Source organism: Phyllostomus discolor, chromosome 2 (assembly GCF_004126475.2).
Source record: "Phyllostomus discolor isolate MPI-MPIP mPhyDis1 chromosome 2, mPhyDis1.pri.v3, whole genome shotgun sequence".
In the NCBI taxonomy this organism is placed as follows: domain Eukaryota; kingdom Metazoa; phylum Chordata; class Mammalia; order Chiroptera; family Phyllostomidae; genus Phyllostomus; species Phyllostomus discolor.
In genome coordinates this window covers 124,569,127-124,585,587 of record NC_040904.2, presented here as the reverse complement: position 1 = coordinate 124,585,587, position 16,461 = coordinate 124,569,127, and the positions used below count along the sequence as shown (strand labels likewise).

Genomic DNA, 16,461 nt, shown 5'->3' with positions numbered 1-16,461 from the left:
CAACTATTGGTGGCATTGTACCATTCCATTACACAGAAACAAATAATGAAAAGAATACCAGGAATCGAATGCCACAGTTCGAAACCAGGTCTCACTGTTTTTACTATATGTGTGATCTTAGGCAAGTTTCTACCTCTTTCATCCTTAATTTCTTCATATGCAGAAAGACTAAAAATACTTGCCTTGTCTATCCTTTTCCCTCTCCCCTTCAGGATTATAGTGGGGATCAAATGAGATCAAAGATATATAAACACTGTATATATTATAAACTGCTATGCAAGTATAACAGATAAATAGGGACTCTCCCTCCCCACTTCTGTATAATTGTTTCCTTAGGAAGCTTGATTTTGTAAAAAAAAAAAAAAAAAAAAAAAAAAAAAGTAACTTTTTATTCTTCAAAGTTTGTTTTTCAATTACAGTTGATGTACATACAATATTTTGTGTTTCAGGTGTACAATCCAGTAATTTGACACTTATATAACTTACAAAGTGATCACCCCAAGAAATCTAGCACCCATCAGAGACCACACACAATTATTAGATTACTGTTTCCTATGCTATAATTTACATCCCCATGACTTTTATATAACTACCAATTTACCTTCTTAATCTTTTCCCTTTTTTCACCCATCCCAACCTTCCTCCCATCTGACAACCATCAAAATGTCCTCTGTATCTATGAGTCTGTTTCTGTTCTGCTTATTCATTTATTTTTTTAGGTTCAATTGTTGATAGATATGTATTTACTCTCATTTTACTGTTCATATTTTTTAACTGTTTTTTATTTTTCTAGAAAAACACCCTTTAACATTTTAAGTAATACTGGCTTAGTGCTGATGAATTCCTTTAGGTTTTTGGGGTTTTTTCCCCTTGTCTGGGGAGCTCTTTATTATGTCCTTCATTTCTAAACAATAATTTTCCTGGGTAATCTTGATTGTGGGTCTTTGATTTTCATCAATTTGAATACCTTGTGCCAATCCCACCTGACCTGCAAAGTTTCTGTTGAGAAACCAGTTGAGAGTCTCATGGAAGCTCCCTTGTAACTGACTGCTTTTCTCTTGCTGCTTTTAAGATTCTCTTTGTCTTTAGTCTTTGATATTTTAATTATGTGTCTTGGTATGGGCATCTTAGGGTTCATCTTGTTTGGGCCTCTCTGCACTTCCTGGCCTTGCGTTGACTATTGTCTTCACCACGTTAGGGAAGTTTTCTGTCATTATTTTCAAATAAGTTTTTAATTCCTTGCTTGCTTTCTTCTCCTTCTGGCACCCCCATGATGTGAATGTTGGTATGCTTCAAGTTGTCTCCAGAGGCTCCTTATATTATCCTTTTTTTCTTTTCTTGTTCTGATTGGGTGTGTTGTACTTCCTCATATTCCAAATCACTGATTTGATTCTTGGTTTCACCTACTCTACTGCTGATTTCCTGTAAATTATTCTTCATTTCAGTTAGTGTATCCTTCATTTATGACTGGTTCTTTCTTATGGTTTCTGTGTCCTTTTATGGTGTTAAAGTTCTAAGTTCATCCACTCTTCCCCTAAGTTCATTGAGCATCCTTATAACCAGTGTTACATGAATTTTGCAGCTAGTATATGGCCTTTTTCCATTTTGTTTAGTTCTTTTTCTGGAGTTTTATTCTATTCTTTCATTTGGGACATGTTTCTTTTTCCTCACTGGCTGCTTTCCTGTGTTTGTTTCTGTGTATTAGGTAGAGCTTCTACATCTCCTAGTCTTGGTAGAGTGACCTTATGTTATAGACAACCTTTTGTAGTAGGTGTCTTCTAGGGCCCAGTGGTACAGCCTCCCTGGTCACCTAAGCTGGGCTTTCCATAGGCACTCCCCATGTAGACTGTGTGCACCCTCCTATTGTAGTTGTCTTGATTGTTGTTAGTGTGTCAGTGGGAGAGACTTTCCTCCAGGGCAGTTGGCTTCAAGGACTTTCTGCAACCAACATGGAGGACATGCTGTGCAGGGGCCAACCCAATGGAGCAGGACTCACTTCAGCAGAGCTCTGTTGTCTGCTGAGTCCACCTCTTGAGTATATCACTTGTGGAGGTGGTTGGTTGGTGCTTTGGCAAGGTCTGAAGCTGCCCACCAGGTCCACCAGCTTTGGAGCCTTCCATCAGGTGGAGGCCAAGGTCAGCAGTTGCCTGTGCCCAGCCAGGGCTACCTGGCATGAGCTACAAAGCAATCTGCAGATAGTTACTACTTGTGCTAGGCTTGAAGATGCTCAAGGCAGGTCAAGCTGCAAACCAAGGCTGGCTGCCACTAGTGCTGGGCCTAGGGCCATTTACAAAGAGGTATGGTACACACCAAGGCCAGATGTTTCTTGTTTGAGAGATTTTAGGAAAGCTGGCAGCATAAGCCAAAACTTGGGAAGTTTCTTTCTTTAACCACTATATTTTTCCCTAACTTTTGGGCCTTTGAATAATGGGAATCTGGGCTAAGGAAACCGTTCTATATCAATGATTTTCAATATCCTCTTTTTTTTTTTTTAGCAGAAGTGACCTGTTTTTCCTCTAAAATTTTATATCACATAAAATTTCCTTAAAGAAAACTATAAAATAGAATGACTTGGCTTAATCAGAAAGTAAGACAGCCAGAATACTACCTACTCAGCCATCTCTCCTTGCCAGCATATATGGGACCTCCAAGAAACTTGGGCCTTCTAAGTAGTTTTACAGCCACTTGTTTAAGCTTTAAATCCATACCTCCATGATATGCAGGAATTTGTCTTCAGAGGGTGGGTGTGTGGCCTGCAAAATCCGCCATATATGTTGAGTCTCATCTAGGGATACTTCCAGGAGATCTCCAACCATCATAAGCTCTTCCAGCTGGGCTTTAGCTCCAGGTGACAACTCCAATACTGGAGGTTCCAAACTTCGGGGTACCAAAGGGCTCTTCCGAGGCTGTTTCCTCGGGGTGCTTGAACCTTTCCAAAAAAAAAAACATTAAGACAAAACATAACTGAAAACTATGGAAAAAATGTAAAGTTTCCAAACTAAATATTTTAGAAAAATGGTTCTTTCTCCCCCAATACTTTCGACATCTGGATTGACTGCATCAATATGAAAGTGAAAATGAAATTAAAAACAAATATAGAGCATAAAGATCTAGAATTCTAATGCCCAGTCTAAAAAATTGGTTTAGAGTAAAAAACTGGTTCCTTATTATTTCTTTATCCTGTGACTGGAGGGGAAGGGGAATAGAAAAAGAATTTCTTAACCCATGGTCTCTCCCTTTCATAGGATACCAACAGATTAAACGTATACCTGCCCTATATAAATAAGCGGTTATTTTTCTAATAAACAGGCAACACAACCGACCCTAGATCAGGTGGATTTACATCCCACACGTCAGGGTCTACATATAGAGAGAATACTGCATGTCCACTTAAAAGCAGATTTTAAAAATCTACATACAAGTGAACCCACCATGAAGTTCAAATCTGCCTCATTCAAGGGTCAACTGTATTTTTTAAAATATATTTTATTACGTTATTACAGTTGTCCCATTTTCCCTTCACACCCTCTCCTACCCATTCCCCCCTTCAGTTCATGTCCATGTGTCATACTTATAAGTTCTTTAGCTTCTACATTTCCCATACTATTCTTACCCTCCCCGTCTATTTTTTACTTACCATCTATACTACTTATTCTCTGTACCTTTCCCCCGCCCCTCCTCCCACTCCCCTGTTGCTAAACCTCCATGTGATCTCCATTTCTGTGGTTCTGTTCCTGTTCTAGTTGTTGGCTTAGTTTGTTCTTGTTTTAGGTGTGGTTGTTAATAATTGTGAGTTTTCTGTCATTTTACTATACATGTTTTTTATCTTCTTTTTCTTAGATAAGTCCCTTTAACATTTCATAAAATAAGGGCTTGGTGATGACGAACTCCTTTAACTTGACCTTATCTGGGAAGCACTTTATTTGCCCTTCCATTCTAAATGAAAGCTTTGATGAATAGAGCCATCTTGGATGTAGGTCCTTGTCTTTCATGACTTGGAATACTTCTTTCCAGCCCCTTCTTGCACGTAAAGGTCTCTTTTGAGAAATCAGCTGACAGTCTGATAGGGACTCCTTTGCAGGTTACTGTCTCCTTATCTCTTGCTGCTTCGAGGATTCTCTCCTTCATTTTAATCTTGGGTAATGTAATTCTGATGTGCCTTGGTGTGTTCCTCCTTGGGTCCAACTTCTTTGGGACTCTCTGAGCTTCCTGGACGTCTATTTTCTTTGCCAGAATGGGTAAGTTCTCCATTATTTGTTCAAGTAAGTTTTCAAATTTGTTGCTCTTCCTCTTCTGGTACCCCTGTAATTCAGATGTTGGAACGTTTAAAAGATGTCCTGGAGGTTCCTAAGCCTCTCCTCCTTTTTAAAAAATTCTTGTTTCTTCATTCTTTTCAGGTTGAATGTTTCTTTCTTCCTTCTGGTCCATTCCATTGGTTTCAGTCCCAGTTTCCTTCCCATCACTATTGGTTCCCTGCACATTTTCCTTTATTTCACTTAACATAGCCTTCATTTTTTCATCTAATTTGCAACCAAATTCAACCAATTTTGTGAGCATCCTGATCACCATTGCTTTGAACTGTACATCTGATAGATTGGCTATCTCATCACTTAGTTGTATTTTTTCTGGAGCTTTGACCTGTTCTTTTGTTTGGGCCTTTTTTTATCTTGACGTGCCTATTACATAGTGAAGGGTGGAGCCTCAGGTGTTCACCTAGGTGGGGCAACCCACATCACTGGGTTGTGACACTGTATGTGAGGGTAGGGGTCTGAGATGGAACAGTGGCACTTACTCTGCTCTCTGCCAGATTTCAGTCACTTCTGCCACTTTCCCCAAGCAAACTGGGCCCTTCTGGTGCTGATTCCTGTGTGGGTGGGATTGTGTGCATTCTAGGACCCTGTGGGTCTCTCCAATGAACTCTCCTGTGAGGCTGGGGGTTTCTCTTGCTGCACCGCAACCCCCACAGGTGTTTTCAATTTGTGTTTTGAGGTTTTATTTCCCAGTGCTGGGACCCTGGCTTGCGCAGTCTGTCTCATTCCCCAGTTTTGCCTGGTTTATCTGTGCTTGAATGTGGAACCTCCTGGTTCGCCAGCCACCTTGCACACTGTGTGCCTCCACAAACCACCACCCCGCTGGGTCCGCCCGCTGCTGCAGCCTTGTGTGTCCAGGGTCCGCTAGCCACTGCTTTTGGCTTTTTTTTTTGCTACAACCCCTCTCCACCCAGCCGCCCAACTTCGCCCCTCCTACCAGTCTGGATGAATGTGTCTACTTTAAGCCCTTGGTTGTTGGGACTTCATACAGTTCAATTTTCTGTCAGTACCAGTTGTTTTTTTGCTTCTACATTTTGGTTGTCCTTATTCTGGTTGTGTGAGGAGGCACAGTGTGTCTACTTACACCTCCATCTTGACCAGAAGTCCTCAACTGTATTTTTGATCTGAGATTGGGAATCTGTGTATATATAGTGCTGACTTAAATTATATGCTAACTTTTCGAATGCACAGTGCATCAGTGCCCCTAACCACCACATTGTTCAAATGTCAGTTTTAATATGCTGTTCTGTAAAATTCTGGGTTTTACTACGTAGAGATGAACACACTGCATTTTCCAGAGTGCAATCTAAAGCAGTGTGACTTATTTCCACTGGCGAAAAAGAAAGTGAACATAACAAAGACATTATGTACCAAGAAAAGAAAGAGCTTTCTGCAAAGCCTTCTAAAACTAGAATTAACATTCTTCAAAAGCAAGTTCCTCAATAATGGTAATGAACAAAAGAAGGCTAAATGACTCCTTAACAGGGATTTTATAAAAATGAGAGATTGGCCCTGCCTAGGGGGTTCAGTTGGTTGGAGCATTCTCCCATGCCCCAACGCTGCAAGTTCAATTCTCAGTCAGGGTACATACTTAGGCTGTGGGCTCAATCCCCAGATGGGGTGCATATGGCAACCAATCAATGTTTCTCTCTCTTTCTCTTCCCACTAATCCCACCCTTCTTCTCTTTCTAAGATCAATAAAACATATCCTTGGGTGAGGATTAAAAAAAATAGGGAGTTGGGACTAGATGGCCTCTAAAGTTCTTCTAATTAGGATCCAATAATTCTATGCTCAGTTTTCAGATTATCACCTAATGACAGAAAATGCAAATAGGGACTGCTTCTCCTAACCAAAATTGCACTTTCAGGTTCTAGTAGTATTTTATGGTGAAGATATGTGTTTAAGGGGGATTCATAGTCTTGATTTAAAAAATGTTTTTTTTTCTCTCACTGGTTTCAGGCTTATCTTCTCCACACTGCTGTAAAGAGTTAATACCTTGAGAACAACTCTTAGAAGCAGAAGAATAAGCATGTTCTGCACAGAATGAAGGTGCTGTCCACATGTGAGTGACCACCTCCTCAGACTTAATGGGAATCTCTTCATCACAAAAAAGATTGGGTTCCAGACTACTGGAGGACTTCACACTGGCTGTATCCTGAAGAAGAAACAAAGAGAGATATTTAGAATTAGAACCACTTAACTTACCATATGACAAAGATCTAAATGTGAACTTTCAAGTTAAAGCTTCTAATACAACATACTAAAAATATGACTTTAAAATTAAAGACATGATATTAAATAAGATAGAAAAAGTCCATTGGGGGGAGGAGGGGACAGTAACGACCACAATTTCAAACAAAAGGGAAAGAGTAAATCTCAAAAATAATCCACAGAGATAATAAAGTACAAGAAAATTACTATTAAGTAATTTGCCTTCTATAACTCATAAAACCTCCTATACCCACAAGAAGTTAACGAATTCTGATTCTCTGGAAAAAAATAAAATGAACCTAATAAAAGAATAAGAAAGGCTTAAATGTGGTATCTTAAGAACACAAATCATTTAATCCTCTCTAAAGGTTTTGAAACCTAGAAGCTTACCAATGGCTCTTAATACAGTAAAGAGGCTGAATGACAATATTCAAATTATACAATTCTGACAGCTCTCATTAGGTCTCAGATGATTATTCTCTGTGGTCAATTTCCATAAACTCACACATGCAGCTTTAATAGTTAAGAGTAGAATCAGAAAGAGAAATCAAAGGTATTTCAACAGGGAGAATTTTAATAAAATGAACTAGCTAAACGAACAGGATGGGGCAAAAGTAGGTTTATAGTTGTTCATATGGAGAATAATACAATAATTAATAATGATATAAGAATAAACTGTGGTTTGCATACCCACAACTATAAACCTACTTTTGCCACACCCTGTACATTAAAGGCTTGAAAGGCAATAGGTAACACCAAGATAACTGGGAGAGTTTTGATTCATAGGGCTTAAGGTAATGAAGGGAAGAAGTGGAGTTATTAGAACCTAAAGTCTCAGAGGAGGCACCCTGAAGACTTGGGATCCAGATCTCTGAGGAAGAAACCCTGGCCAGTTAGTTCTAATGAAACATGATGTGGGTGTTTTCTAGGGTGTGATAAAATTTAGAAACTAGAAACAGTTGCTGCTGCCAGGGTAAAAGATGAAAAAGCATGCAGTTCAGATGATGACAGCAATGGAAAATACAATGGGAAAGGCCAAGTCCCTTCTGACTGTCCAGAACATCTAATTTTCTCTAATGTCCTCTACTAGCAGAAGGGAAGCTGCAGGCAAAGAACAAATGTGTACTGAAGAGGTTGGCAACTACAACCTATGGACCAAATCCAGCTGGCAGGCTGGTTTTTGTTTTTGTTTTTGTTTTTTTGTATAAAGTGTGAGCAAAGAATAATTTTCATATTTTTAAAGAGTTGTTTAAAAAAACAAAGGATATATAGTAGAGAACATATATGGCTCCAAAGCCTAAAATATTTACTATACATTATTATATTAATATACATTGTATGTAATAATATACATTAGTATATGTTATATATACTAATGTATATTGATATATTTATTACTGTACAGAAAAAGTTTAAAGCCCCTGCAAAAGTTTAAAGCTCCTTAGCAACACAAAAAAAGATTATAAAAGAGTGGGGTAAGAGAAGGGAGACAAAAGCTTAATGACTAATGTTAACACCCTATTTTCCCTGTACAGTGCATGAGAGGAAAATCTATTATCATGATATTATCCTTAATTAAACAGGATACTTAAAAAGCTTTAAAACAGGATTCTGAAAGACAATGTCTTTCAGGAATAGCAGTTCATCGCCTTCTGCCCTATTCAAGAATTTAAGTTTTATTAGAAAGCAACAGGTGCTACAGTACTATACTTCCCTACTTTAATTCCCAGATGCTGGTTCTCACTGACTGGAATTGGAAACGATCTTTTCTGACCTTGACTCTACTCATTTCATTATAGGATTTTGTTCGGCTTTTAAAATGGAAAGGATGGTGATCAGAAGATAATGAAGGAAAGCAGTAAGAAAAAGAAATTTTTTTAAAAATTATTTTTCCAAGCAAAGTATGAAATGTGAAGAGGTACAATACTGAAACATTTTTAAAAATTTCAATTAACCCAAAAGAAGGCCAGCAAAGAGCAATAGAGGAATAACAACCCCCCACCCCAGCTTAATAAAAAATAAATAGCAAGATGGTCAACTTAAACCAAACCATGTCAACAATTACAATACATTAAATGTGAATGGACTAGCCCTAGGTGGTGTGGCTCAGTGGTTGAGTGCTGGCCTGTGAATCAAAGGGTCGCTGGTTCACAATTCCCAGTCTAGGGCACATGCCTGGGTGGCCGGCCAGGTCCCCAGTTTGGCGGGGGAAGCACTAGAGACAACCACACACTGATGTTTCTCTCCTGCTCTTTCCCTCTCCCTTCCCCTCTCTCTCTAAAAAAAAAAAAGAAAATAATATAGTAAATAAAATCTTTAAAAATTCTTTTCAAACTAAGTAAATAAATAAATGTAAATCAACTAAACACCTTCAATGAAAAGACAGATCATAATATTACTTTAAAAAACAAGCACACACAAAGACTCAACTATACATTTTGTAATTACACGTATATGCAAAACGCAAAGAAAGGACCCTACTTACTATACTTATCGCAAGACATGCGTATTAAATATAAAGACACAGATAGGCTGAAAGTAAAAGGCTGATAAACAGCAATCTTAAACAAATTACTCTTCCTAAGGAGGAAATTACAGTACAGTTCCACTGATGGCAAATATGCAAGAAAGATGGAAGAGCCATTTTTTACTCTGAGTAAAAAATGTGTTTTATAAAAATGAAGGCGTAGGTAAACAACCACAGCAAAAATTACAACTAAACTACAAAATGTCAAAAAATCAAGGTGTATGGAAGCCCAACAACCAAGGAATTAAAGAAGTCACATTCATCCAGACAGGTAGGAGACGCAAAGACACAGAGATGCGTGGAGATGTGGAGCGGGCAGTCCCACACCCACATATGGTAGATAAATGTCAGGAGGGATATCTCAGGAACAAGGGATACCAGACCACCCAGGCCAGGGTTCCAGTGCCAGGAAGGTAAGTCCCTAAAACTTCTGGCTGTAAAAATCAGTGTGGGTTAGGGCAGTGAAATGAACTGTGGAATTCTCAGGCATCTCCTCTTAAAGGGCCCTCAACAGAGTTAGGTCTTATGTAGACTCACTCCTTCTAGAATCTAGCACTGGGGCAGCAGCTACAAGGGCACCAGTGGCATACGGTGAGAAGCTAGCGTCTGACATCAGAGTGAGTGCTGGGGGACAGCTTCCTCCTGGACAAAACTCCAGAGGCCAAACAGCAGCCATTGCCCCTTTCTGAGCTCTCCCTCCCAAAGAGCCTCAGAGTGAGGGCACCATATCAGAGACTCCATCAATGCGGTTCTAACAGGTTGCCATGCCTTGGCAATTACCTAAGGCTCCTCCCCATCCAACTTACCAGTGGTGCTTTTTTATAATAAGCCACACTATTAAGACAGGAGTCAAAGAAGCCCCACCTAATACACAGAAACAAACACAGGCAGGCTGCCAAAAGAAATGAAATGAGCAAAGAAATACTGCCCAAATAAAAGAACAGAATAAAACTACAGAAAAAGAACTAAACAAAATGGAGATAAGCAACCTCCATTTAGATGCAGAGTTCAAAACACTGGTTATTATACAGATGCTCAAGGAACTCATTTGGTACTTCATCAGCATAAAAAAGACCCAGGCAGAAATAAAGGTTACACTAAGTAAAATAAAGAAAAATATACAAGAAACCAACACTGAAGTGGATGAAGCCAAGAATCAAATCAATGATTTGGAATGTAAGGAAGAAAAAAGCATTCAATCAGAAAAGCAAAAAGCAAAAAGAATAAAAAAAAATAAAAACAAGAATAGGCTAAGGAGCCTCTAGGACAATTTTAAATGTACCAACATTCGAATCATAGTGGTGCCAAAAGAGAAAGAGCAAGAAATTGAAAACTTATTTTTAAAAATAATTAATAAAAACTTCCCTAACATGGTGAAGGAAATAGATATAGAGGTCCAGGAAGCAGAGTCCCAAACAAGATGGTCCCAAAGAAGATCACACCAAGACACATCATAATTAAAATGACAAAGGTTAAAGATAAAGAGAGAATCTTAAAGGGAGCAAGAGAAATGCAAACAGTAACCTACAAAGGTGTTCCCATAAGACTGTCAGCTGATTTCTCAAAAGAAACTTTGCAGGCGAGAAGTATTCAAAGTGACCAAAAAGCAAGGACCTACATCCAAGATTACTCTATCCACCAAAACTATCATTTAGAATGGAAGGACAGATAATGTGCTTCCCAGACAAGGTAAAGCTAAAGGAGTTCACCACCACCAAGCCCTTATTATATGAAATGTTAAAGGGACTGGTTTTAGAAAAAGATCAAATCTATGAACATTAAAATGGCAATAAATTCACAACTATCAACAATTAAATCTAAAAAACAAATTAAGCAAACAAGCAGAACAGAAACAGAATCATAGATATGGAAATCATTTGAAGGGTAACCAGCTGGGAGGGGGAAGGAGGAGAATGGGGGAAAAGGTGCAGGGAGTAAGTATAAACTGGTAGGTACAGACAGGTAGAGTAGCCAAAGAACTTATACACATGACCCAGGGACATGGACTTGGGCGAGGGGGGGATTGCTGGAGGGAATGGGGGGGTACTGGGTGGAATAGGGCAAAGTGGGAAAAATTGGGACAACATATTAGCATAATCAAGAAAATATATTCAACAAAACAAAGATGTGTTTTATATATAGATCTATCACTCCATTTTATCTGGTACTAGGTCAAACTAAAGTCCAAGACAAAATCTCCTCTATTTCCACTAAAGCTCAAGCCACCCAAGTATTAATAACGGTGAGAAGAAAAAAAATGAAAGAATTTAAGTGCTTAACTTGCTTCTCTCTAAAAGAAGCAGTTACTGGGATATAGAAAAAGAACTTCCTGGGAAATAGTAACTACTACTGTTTTAAACCTTCCCTTCTAATGTGTAATTCTGCACATATATGCATTTGTAAAATATAAACTATAATATGAATAAACAGTTTCAATAAAGGTAAACAATATGCCTTGAAAGGAAATAATCATTAGTATCTGAAGGAAGGTTATTCCAGACACAATCATAAAAGATCTATGACAGGCTGCTTCATTAAATATGTATTTTCTTACGTAGTAATTTTCTTTTTTTTTTTATCCTTACCGGAGGGTATGCTGATTTTAGATAGAGGGGGAGGGAGGGAGAGAGACAGGGGGAGATACATCCATGTGAGAGAAATATCAATCATTTGCCTCCCATATGCACCTGACAGGGACTGAACCCACAACCCAGGCATGTATCCTGACCAGGAATCAAACCTGTGACCTTTGATTTTATGGGAGGATGCTCTAATCAACTGAGCCACACACCCACCAGGGTCGTAATAATTTTCTTGAATTGCTGCTCAGAGTATTTTAAATCTGTTCAAAGAATATTACATGTAAAATGAAGTACACAATGCAAAGCAAAAACCATCTGTTTTAAACATTTAAATGCTAGGATAATTTCAAGATCAAATGATTTTATTTTTCTATATAATTACATACTCTTCTTCCTAAACCACTAGGGGGCTCTCCCTGTAGTAAAGATATTAAATTCAGACTGTCTTAAGGATGATTCATGGTCACAATTGGGGACATCATACAAAGGGAAAAATCGCCAAGCCAACTGCAATAAATTTGCAAATAAAATTTTCATCACAGTAAGTGCTTGCCTGCTCTATGGGAAAATACTCAACAGTGTAATTTTTTTAAATGCAAAGATATCTGTAGCAAGGTAACTTTTATACTGAATTAACTTAAGCCTTATATCATTCTTCCACTCTTCTAAGCTGTCAACACCCTGCTAACACTGTAAAATCCATACTTTTATGCTTCTACCCTGTCAATACCCCAAACCAAAGAAGAAACGTAGGGTGAAACTCCCATATAAATTTTACAAAAAAGGACTACTCCACACAACCATATATCAAAACACAGTTTTAATCCCTAACCCTGAAACCATGTAATATTTGTGGTTTTGTTTTTATAAGTTACCAATCTGTTTCTAAGCAAAGCCCATCCTATAGTAGTTGTTGATTATTAATTGTGCTTGAAAGATAATCCAAGTATCGGAGGCCTCTAAGCTATGGCAAACAGGCAATTCTAGCATTAGCTAAATAATTTATATGTGGCACGGGCTGCATGTCCTTTCAGCTGCTCCTAGTTAACCTATACAACAAAGATGGTCATTAACTTTGGGGTAACAAGGTGAGCAGAACATTATTTTAACAGAAAAATTCAAGTTTCAACTTTTCTCAAGTCTTTATTTCATGTGACTTAAAAATTCCTTCACTAAAACATCCCCTGGATCCATTTGTATCTTGATAAAAATATATTTTCCAGCAGATAATTTACAAGCATCTACGATGGTTGGTTTTAATTTCGTATCTTGGGAATTTAATGCTGATGACATTTATGCTCTAAGAATGACCTTACCTATCTGATTTGTATGCTGAAAAGACAAAGAAAAGATAGTTAAGAGGTATGGAAAAGATCGCACCCTTGTTTTTTCATATGTAACAGCACAAACTCCCTGGTTACAGGAATAGATTCTAAACAGATCAACAAATAATAACATTACTAGGTAAAATACAAGGACTTGGGCTTGACCTGAAATAACAATAAAAGGCCAGTAAGCCCTTCCTGGGTGGCTTAATTAGTTGGAGCATCATCACGTGCACCATAAGGCTATGGGTTTAGTTACCAGTCAGGGCACATACCTAGGTTGAGAGTTTGCCCTCATCAGGGTGCATATTGAGGGCAACCGATCACCAATGTTTCTCTCTCACATCAATGTTTCTCTTTCCCTTCCTCCCTCTGAATTCAGTGAACATATCCTCGGGTGAGGATTTAAAAAAGGCCAATAAAAATCCAACATAAAACACACTCGCCAAAACTTTCTCGTTATCACCAGTGTGGTGTCATTATCAAAATAATCATATTGAGGGCAAATAATACATTCTAACTGCAACTAAAACTGCAACTTCAAACCACAGGCCCAAGTATAAACCATCTCTGTCTATGATATTGATCTAGCACCAAACAGATGAGAGACCAAAACAAAGGACTCAAAGTACAGCTACAATGGAATTCTTAAAATAAAACTATATAGATGATAATGCAAAGAAAAAATAATGAAATCAGCCATCAAGGCTTTTAGTAACTAAATGCATAATTTTGCTACTCCCCCTAAGCCATAAAGACTTACAAGATGATGAAAATAAACACAGTTTCAAAATTCCACCCTTTAAAAAATTGTTATTTCATTAATCTATATTTTTTGGAGCTTTGACAAGACACTATCACCATAAACTATAGATAAATACATTATTAGCTTTCTCTTCTACTCTCAGGCCTCAAACGTCAGTATTAAATAACTTTTTAAACAAACCCAGTGATCAGGTATGTGACCATACACCTGGCCATGTAATTACCTTCATGTCATAGCCATATGTCTCCCGAATGTCTTCATCAGAATCTGTTTCTTCATCATCATAATCCATTGTTTGTCGAGGGGAAGAAGATACGCTGCTTACCATCCGGTTAAAAGCAGACTGCTGGAAACTAGGTAAGTGTCCCTAAACAACATTTCCAGGATGAACAGAGAGACACACTAAATAAACATGGGTACTATGTGATTGTGACTACCAAAGTGTAATGAACTTGCAAAGTGGCTAGCTAACAGAGTTTACCAGTTAGTACAGATCGAATTTTTGCCTATGATACTAAGGTCTACCTGAATGATACATCCAGATAATTTTTAACTAAAATGAGCTAGGTATATATCCAAAGAAAATCCTATGGGGGTATGCAGAATGAAGGTGTTATGAATAATATAGTTGCTGGCAGCTTACTGATGTCTTCCTAGTCAACTGCTATGATAGATTTGATTTACTATTTATACACCGACAAATATTATCTTATGAAATATAAAAAGAAAGAAAATGCTAAACTTACCTGTAAGTCTGGATTGGCAGCTGCTTTTTGAAGTTCTGCACTGATGATCTTTTCAGTTTTTTCTCGAGCCGCCTGCTCTACCATACGCTGGCTCAACACAGACAGTTTGGCCAGGGCAGAAGACAGTTCATCTGTGGCTAGGGCCTGCCGTGCTCTATCCTGCCAACTCATAGCACGTTCTGTCAAACACTGTAGGGCCTCTCCTTCAGGCAACCGTACAGGCAACTTCTGAAGGGATACGAGGAGTGACAGAATAGTCTCTAGCCTTGGCCTTCGAGACCGCATACAAAGAGGGCAAAGAAATTTTACTTCTTTAGCCTGCCAGCTAGACCCTTTTTTCTGGGAACATGACTTAGGCAGGGGAACACAGCTGTTATGGAACCAGTCTTTGCAGAGCTCACACTGCAGCATAAACCCGCTAGCTGTCTTGCGGCAAACGCAAAATTTCACTTCTTCTATGCGGTCCACCATTGTCATCTTAGCTAGGTTGGCTGCTCTGAGGGAATGCATCGCTTCAATCTCTTTTTGCTCCCGTTCTTTGAAAACTGCCACCTGTACACAACAAACATTTAATAGAAAAGAGTCACTGAAAAATATTCCAAAAGTATCAAATCCTCAAGGTTACGGGATCACCTACAAGTTGTGGCCTCATTATGACAAAACATTTTCCTCTCAAAAAAATCAGTTGTCAATCATTTCCTAAAATGTGGGGCAGTCCTGACAGTTTCCACACAAACATTCATTGTCTGTAAAATGGGCAAAGAGCTACCATATTTGACAATTTATCAGTACGGTACTTTGAATTCTTCCATAGGCTCAGTAAATAATATGCCTTGAAATCAAGCACCCTGAATATGAAGCCTGGCTCTTGTACTTACGTATTGTTGATCTGGTGCACAAGTTTTCTGAATCTCAGTTTTCTGGAAAATGAGGATACCACCAACCTCATTTTGTTGTTTTTATTTTAAGGATTAAATGAGATAACACATCAAAATGCCTACCTTGGTGCTTGGCACAAGGTAAACCCTCAATAAATACTAGTTCCCCATCCCCTTGTAATTCATTCCTTAGGAAGAAGTTCCATACAAATCACTTTTTATTTCTTTCTAGAAGGCCTCTCCAACTTATGTAGAAGTAGAATAGCACAGTGTGATGGCCAATTATAACAAGATTTTATGTAGCTCATTTCAAAAAAGTAAACAGAAATAAATAAAACTTAATTATCATGAATACTGACAGATTTTAAAACCTCTTTCATAGCTCTGAAGCAATTTTGAAATGATTTCCTTTTTCACTTGTATGGCAAGACTGACCTGTTAGGCAGGTTCCTTAATGAGAAATCATTTCCACTAGCCTCAAAACAGGATCATTTGCTAACAATATTGTAACAAAACTGTAAAACCTAGTACCGAGTAAGTACCCGAAATATTGGGGTAAACACTTTGTCTAACCACTATGCTCTACAGCTGAAACTAACATAAAATAATGTTGAATTCAAACTGTAATTGAAAAATAAAATTTAAAAAACCCTAAAAGCAAAAACCAGAAATCATCTGTAGGCAGAAACAGCCATACGAAATCCTTACGATATTACATATTGGAGCAGCCATTTGAAACTCCTTACTATTACATATTACACAGTAAACTCATTTTTATTTTCTATTTCTTCAGGCTCCTAGTGTTCTTAACACATTGCTCCTTCTTTGCAAAAAAAAAAAAAAACAGTAATTCTAATTGGCTGCAAATATTTTATTGAGCACTCATTATACTATTGAATGCTACTAAGTGAAGGGAGATATTTTAAACAGCAGGTGTTATCAGTAAACTGATACAGTTCTTATGAAAAGCACATTAATATTAAGTGTCACAAAATATTAAATTCTAACCCAGTAATCCCATTCCTAAGAGTCAAGTGAAGGAAAATATCTTGAAAAATGAAAAGGCTATACAAAGAAGTTCACTTTATTAGTATCCATGATAGTGAACACTTAAT

At 38.0% G+C, this 16,461-nt stretch overlaps 1 protein-coding gene across 1 annotated transcript in view; it reads right to left on the bottom strand.

Annotated features, from left to right (window-relative positions):
* The window catches only part of KDM5A (lysine demethylase 5A), a 111,866-nt gene that overhangs the window by 8,978 nt on the left and 86,427 nt on the right, over nucleotides 1-16,461 (bottom strand). The window contains exons 23-26 of the mRNA XM_028531963.2: nucleotides 14,469-15,020; nucleotides 13,946-14,089; nucleotides 6,307-6,466; nucleotides 2,709-2,929 (exon numbers count right to left, since the gene is read on the bottom strand). Coding sequence (XP_028387764.1) covers nucleotides 2,709-2,929; nucleotides 6,307-6,466; nucleotides 13,946-14,089; nucleotides 14,469-15,020 — 1,077 coding nt within the window. The remainder of the gene's footprint in view (nucleotides 1-2,708; nucleotides 2,930-6,306; nucleotides 6,467-13,945; nucleotides 14,090-14,468; nucleotides 15,021-16,461) is intronic.